General features: G+C 50.5%; 2 protein-coding genes across 5 annotated transcripts in view; one reads left to right on the forward strand and one right to left on the reverse strand.

Annotated features, from left to right (window-relative positions):
- The window catches only part of LOC106896257 (C-type lectin domain family 2 member E-like), a 6,644-nt gene extending 3,431 nt beyond the window's left edge, over nt 1-3,213 (reverse strand). Inside the window, exons 1-2 of one of the 4 annotated variants that reach the window (XM_014956086.1) lie at nt 2,752-2,924; nt 2,239-2,295 (exon numbers count right to left, since the gene is read on the reverse strand). In XM_014956086.1, coding sequence (XP_014811572.1) covers nt 2,239-2,295; nt 2,752-2,776 — 82 coding nt within the window. In that variant the 5' untranslated portion in view covers nt 2,777-2,924. Of the gene's footprint in view, nt 1-450; nt 601-849; nt 989-2,238; nt 2,296-2,751; nt 2,925-2,992 lie in introns of those variants that run through there. The other 3 variants (XM_014956085.1, XM_014956083.1, XM_014956084.1) reach the window with 3 other exon arrangements.
- On the forward strand, nt 1,186-5,541 carry LOC106896255 (tripartite motif-containing protein 7-like). The gene is made up of 7 exons (XM_014956082.1): nt 1,186-1,711; nt 3,087-3,182; nt 3,423-3,653; nt 3,824-3,846; nt 4,121-4,236; nt 4,537-4,566; nt 4,814-5,541. The coding sequence occupies exons 1-7, from the start codon at nt 1,292-1,294 to the stop codon at nt 5,329-5,331; spliced, it is 1,434 nt and encodes a 477-aa protein (XP_014811568.1). The 5' UTR covers nt 1,186-1,291; the 3' UTR covers nt 5,332-5,541.
- Nucleotides 5,542-6,038: the final 497 nt, after the last annotated feature.

Genomic DNA, 6,038 nt, shown 5'->3' on the forward strand with positions numbered 1-6,038 from the left:
GATGGAAGGAAAATACTCCCAAATACACTGGGCTTATGGTAAAATAAAGAACTTTGTGTCCCAAAAAGCATGTTAAAAATATTAAAAGGAGAATATTGTTCTCGTTCATGGTCTTGGGAGGGGGAAACATCATTGCCAGGTGAAGAAATGTCTGGAAAGGGCACATGGATATAAATAAAAAATGCTTCTGTCTAATGCTCTAGGGCAAAAAATCCAGTATCCTGCCCCAGCAACATCTGAAAACTGCAGCATAAAGAGAAAAATCCACTTTTTAGTCCAGAATTTCCCTCCTACCTCAGATTTAACCCAGAAATTGCTGGAATTTGAGAATTAAGCTCAAAGCCTGCTTTGGCTGAAAATTCCCGCCCCCTTTTTCCTGAAGGTTTTTAAGGCTCATGGCCCCAGAACTCAGCAGGGAAAGGTGCTGGGTGCCAAAGTCTGGAAACCCACCAAATCCCAGTTCTCCCAGTTCCCCACCAGCTCAAGGTTTTTCAGTCCACGGCGGTGGCTGGAGGCAGAAAGACACCCCTGGATTGTCCTTCTTGGGGTGGGGGGTGTCCCTGGGATAAGAATCTCTTCTCCCGTCCCATCTCTTGCCTCCTACAGAAAAATATAAAGCTTTTTAGATGGTATTTCAGACCCCTCCCCCCTGCCAAAAAAACAAAGAATGAAATAAATACTCAGCCAGAGGTGAAGCCGGACAATACAACAACCAGAAAATAAAAATAAAGGAAAAATTTATAAATGAAAACAAGCAGAAAATAAAACCCAGAGGAAACGGACCCACCCCAACCCCAGCACCATCAACACGAACTAGCTCAAAACTGATTTAATTATGGAATTGTTTACCTTCTGCTTCTCCCTCCAGCAGCAGTTAAATGTGGGGGGGAAATGGGAGGTCCTCCGCCAAGCAAAAAAAGGGGGATGGAGGCAGAACCACACCCCCCACACCCCCCCAGGAGGATTTTTCCCCTCTTTTCCTCTCTCCCAGCTTTTTTTTTGGCCCAATCATTAAGTGATATCCCGTCTGCTCAGGCTCCTTTTTGGAATAAAGCAGCTGCCTCTATAACAAATAAAATAATCCAAGGCTGGGACAAGCAAGGTGTCTCCTATTCTGGTCCTCCTCAACTGTTCAACCATTACTTCCTGGAGCAATATAAGTTAATGTATTACATGAAGCCTGCTGGGAAGGGCCTGGGTCTCAGTGTAACCAATGGTGTAGAATGAGGAAGAGAAATCTCTCATTTTTCTGATCACCACACAGGGAAAGGATCTCGGTCAGTTGCTCTTCATGGCAGCCAGGAAACCTGTGGAAATCCTCTGGGAGGAAGCCTGCTGCTCCATCTGCCTGGGGATATTCCAGGACCCCGTGTCCATCCACTGTGGGCACAGCTTTTGCCGCTCATGCATCACTGAGACTTGGGAAGGACTGACCACCAACTTCTCCTGCCCCCAGTGCAGGGAGACGGGGGAACAGATGAGCCTCCGCCCCAACAGGGAGTTGGCCAACATGATTGAAGTCGCCAAGAGCTTGAACGTGAAACCGGTCAGAGAGGTGGAAGGAGGGGAGAACTTCTGTGAGGAGCACCAGGAACCCCTGAAGCTCTTCTGCCAAGATGACAAAAGGCTTATCTGCGTGGTGTGTGACAGGTCCAAGGTGCACCGTAATCATTCTGTGGTTCCCATGCATGAAGCTGCCCAAGAGTACAAGGTGAGGGGGTTATGGGTGTGTTGAGGCACAAAGGTCCAGAAGCTCCTGGTGTTGGTGCTCTTGATGGGTGGAGATCCCTGTAGAGACTTTGGCCTGTGCAATAAACCCGCATGTGAACTCACCCATCCTTGACTCTTGAAACCAACCCTTGAGGTGGCATTGCCTGCCCTGAGGAAGAGGTGGACGTAGGAGCACCACACTCTTGGGGACCAAGGGGTCCTCTCCCCCAGGGTTCAGACATGAGCAGGGCCTTAAGGGAGGGTAGGAAACAGAGGTGAAGGATTTCTTCCCACCACAATCCCTCTGCAAAACTCCATCAATGGCTCTGTCCTCTGGGGTGCGGGTCCCTTCTCAAAGTCAGCTCTGCTGAAGATCAGTAGGAAAGGAGAGGGAGAGATCCTCACCCCGTCTCCTACCCATCGCCTCCCTGAAACCTTCTTGACCTTAGTGAAAATAGAAAAAGAAAAAAAAGGAAAAAAGGGGGGAGGTAAATTGCCTTGAAACAGTCATGGGGGTCAGGTTCTTACTGGTGCCTTCGTCCTTCACTCTCTGCTGCGATGGCATCGTCACGGGCAAGTCTTCACCTGCCCAAAAGCAAGAATGAAGGACTTATTGTTCACACTGTGAGGTCATTCCATGAGAAACAAGTGTTTTCTTCCTCCCAGGGGCCAAAAAAAAATCCCATTTCCCTTCATCTGCTTCGCATACACGTCAGGAAAAGAAACATGATTTCAATGGTATCTGCCCTTAAAAAAAGGCAGGAATTGTTTTATTTTTCCACCCTCAGAATAAAGAATTTCTGCCCAGTATCTCATCTCAATCTCCCCTTTTTCAGTTTAAAACCAGTTCCCCTCCCTCCCCCTGTCGCTGGTCTCCTACCCATCGCCTCCCTGAAACCTTCTTGACCTTAGTGAAAATAGAAAAAGAAAAAAAAGGAAAAAAGGGGGGAGGTAAATTGCCTTGAAACAGTCATGGGGGTCCCAAAACTCTGCCAACACTTGCCCCAAGAGCCACCAAGAGTTCGTTTTGTGTTCACGTACCTGCGTCACCAAGAGCTTCTGTCATCCCTGGGGCCACCAAGGAGACAGAAGGACCCCCCGGGGAGACCAGCGTATCCCTCAACTCCACCACCACCACCAAGGTCAGTTGGGTCAAGAAGGACCCCAAGAACCAGCCAGGTCCTTCTCCAGCTCCGGGGATTTGCCAGGATGCTCCTAAAAGAAAATGATAAAAAGCTCACAATCCCCCCCAAAACCTCGAAAAAACTCTGCCAACACTTACCCCAAGAGCCACCAAGAGTTCCCCGGTGCTTCTGCTGAGGCTGCCAGACCACGATGCCATTCCACAGGGGACTTCTTTCTTTCTTTCCTCTCAGAAACAAATTCAGATACAACTGCACCTTCTGAAATCAGAGCAAGAGGCGCTTCAATCTTCTGTGAAGGACACACAAGACAGACTCAAGGACCACACTGTAGGTGCCCATCAGTTTTCCTGGGCAGAGGGTGGGGGAAGAAAGGAGGAACATCTCCTCCTCCTCCTCTCCCACAGGGGTGGGTGATGCTCAAGGGCTGTGGGGAAGGGAGAGGGGGTTTGTATCTTCCCCAAATGCCTCTTCTTGGTGGCTCCCACGAAGGCATGGCCCACCCTTGACCCTTGATGCTCTTCTCCTGCTCTCTGCTGCCCTTTCCCTGCTTGGGCTTGCCCTTGGCAGGAGAGGACAGAAGCTGCAAAGCAGGAGATTGTGAAGACATATAGGAAATTGCATGAGATCCTGGACAAGGAGGAGTCCTCTCTTCTGGCCCAGCTGGAGCAGCTGGACACAGAGATAACAAAAGTCCATGAAGAAATCCTGCAGAAGTTTTTGGAGGAGACAACGAGGCTGGGCACACTGATTGGGGAGATGGAGAGGACGTACCAGCAGCCAGACTGGAAGCTCCTGAAGGTGAGAGCCCAGGCTTTCCAAACTGGCTGGGGAGGCCCACCTTGAGCTTGGTCTCCAGCCCTCCCTTGTCTCCCCCAACCCGCTCCAAGAGGGACTTCCTTAGAGTGGGACCCCGGTACTCCAAGGGGAGGTGTTCCATCTCACTGAGTTTCTTCTTCTCTCTCCTCCAGGACATTGGAACCACCTGGAGCAGGTCTGTGGTCCTTCTCCTGTCACCATGTCACCACCACAGAGCAGCTCTGTGGCAGGACACGGGGAGAAAGCACTTGGGGACGGGTTGGCTCTTCTGCAGTACAGCCCTTGGGCTTGACCGAGGCCATGGGGGGTTGGAAGGAGGTCTTCCTCTCTCTCCTGAATGAATGATGAATTTGGACCCGGGCTGGCAGGAGGCAGGAGCAGGGAGTGCTGACAAAACACGGAGCAGCAAAGTACAACCAGGTGTAAATCCATCCCCTCTTCCCTTCCAGGGCCCAGAGGGAAACGCTCTCCCACTCACTCCAGATTTCCCCAGATCTGGAAAAGAAATTCTCGGATTTCACCAATAAGAACCCAGACATCAAGGAACTTCTGGAGAAATTCCAAGGTAGCGAAGGCAGGTCCAGAAAGGCGAATTGCTTCTTGGTTGGGAGGGATGGAGTGAAGCCAGAGGAAAGAAACGCATCCTGGGTGCTGAATGAGGGGTTATTTCTTTCAAGATCCCACAAGGAGACAGCCAACGAGCAGTGAGTGTTGGTCTGCTGTTCCCTGCCTGTCCTCCTCCTCTTCTCCTCTGCCTCCTCAAGTTCTTGACATTCGCCCAAGCCTGTTCCTGACTCTCAGGACTTTTGCAGAAACCCACAATCAGACCAACTTTCTGCCTCTCACATTTTTCTCTTCCCTCTAGATTTCCTGGAGTTCGAGCTTCCATTGACAAGTAAGTGAACCGCACACATGCACAACCGAGTCATATGAACTCAAAAAATATGCTAAAAGAAGCTCTGCTGCCCCTAGAGATTTACCTATTGCTCTGCTGCCTCCTTTCCACTTTCTCCCACCCTGGTCCCACCACCAGGCAATGTCTGGAGGGATTCCAATGGGGTCAGAGGAATGGGAAGGGAGAGAAAAAGCCCTGTATCCCCCTAAACCTGCTGCCATGAGCCTGACTCTCTCTCCACCTCCAGCACAGATGACGCTGGACCCAGAGACGGCCAACGCCAGGCTTTATCTCTCGGAAGACCGCAAGCTCGTGCGGTGGGAACGCCCTGAGCAGGACCTGCCCTCCAACCCGAGGAGGTTCACTGTCCATTCATGTGTGCTGGGCTCGAGGTACTTCACATTTGGGTGCCACCAATGGGATGTGGAGATCCACAGAGATGACGTGTGGGCCATTGGGGTGGCCAAGGAGTCAGTTCCAAGGGACCGTTGGTTGCACCTGAAGCCTGATGAGGGGGTATGGGCTCTGTGTCATAACCGAAATGGGTACAAGGCTCTGACCTCTCTTGATGACACCCCCTTGACTCTACGCCGTGTCCCCAAGCGGATACGAATCTGCTTGGACTATGAGGAAGGGAGGGTGGTATTTTTTGATGCCGAGAGCAAAGAACGGATCTTTGCTTTTCCACCGGCGTCTTTCCAAGGGGAGAGAGTCTTCCCGTGGTTCATGGTGATTTTGGAGGCTGAACTCAAACTTCTTCCCTAAGGCACATGACAAAAAAATCCCACCAACTTACACTTGGGAAAGAAAGCAGGGGGTGGGTTTTGTCCCAATCCCACCAAAGGGACCGGAAAGGGGAGCGGTGTTCAGGTTCCTTTCTTTTAGTGAAAAATGGGAGCATTTCTGTGCCTTAAACTGTATTTTGATCTTTTAAGCAATAAATGGTTATTCCTGGGTTACTGAAAAATGGCACTGATGGGGAATTACAAATAAAAGTTCAATTCTAAGTCATTTCTGCCTTGTGTGTGTGCTTTTTCTTGTGGGATTTTATTTTCTGAAGGTTTTCTTTGGAAGTTGCTTAAGAGAACTGGAGGAAGGAAAAGTCATCCTCGTTCCTCTCTAAAAACCACTAGCACAGGGAGATGAGAAACCTGTGTTTTCTGCCCCCTCAAACCCAACAAGTCTGTGGGAATAGAGGTGGGGAAAAGTCAGCTGCAAGCCAGGAGCTGGAGTCATTTGCAGCTGGGTCCCATCCTGACTCCATGTGCAAAGGGGGAGTCAGAAATGGGCAGAAACCCCTGGAAATGGGGCTGCTCCTTTTGGTGCTGGCTCAGGGTGAGCCCTGATGCGCTGGGCTTTAGTCAAGGAAGAGCCTGGGCTTGTTCCTTGAGAAGATACAGCAGAGCCAGGGGCTCAGATGAAGGTCCATCAAGTCCTTGTCTTGTCCCCAAACATCTCTGCTTGGGAAAGCA

This window comes from Calidris pugnax, unplaced genomic scaffold (assembly GCF_001431845.1).
Source record: "Calidris pugnax isolate Ruff unplaced genomic scaffold, ASM143184v1 scaffold315, whole genome shotgun sequence".
NCBI lineage: Eukaryota > Metazoa > Chordata > Aves > Charadriiformes > Scolopacidae > Calidris > Calidris pugnax.

Coding starts and splice junctions, on each gene's coding strand:
- LOC106896255 (XM_014956082.1), top strand. CDS start 1,292: ATGGCAGCCAGGAAACCTGTGGAAATCCTCTGGGAGGAAGCCTGCTGC. Junction 1,712..3,086: donor AAGCTGCCCAAGAGTACAAG/GTGAGGGGGTTA, acceptor CTTTCCTCTCAG/AAACAAATTCAGATACAACT. Junction 3,654..3,823: donor CAGACTGGAAGCTCCTGAAG/GTGAGAGCCCAG, acceptor TCTCTCCTCCAG/GACATTGGAACCACCTGGAG.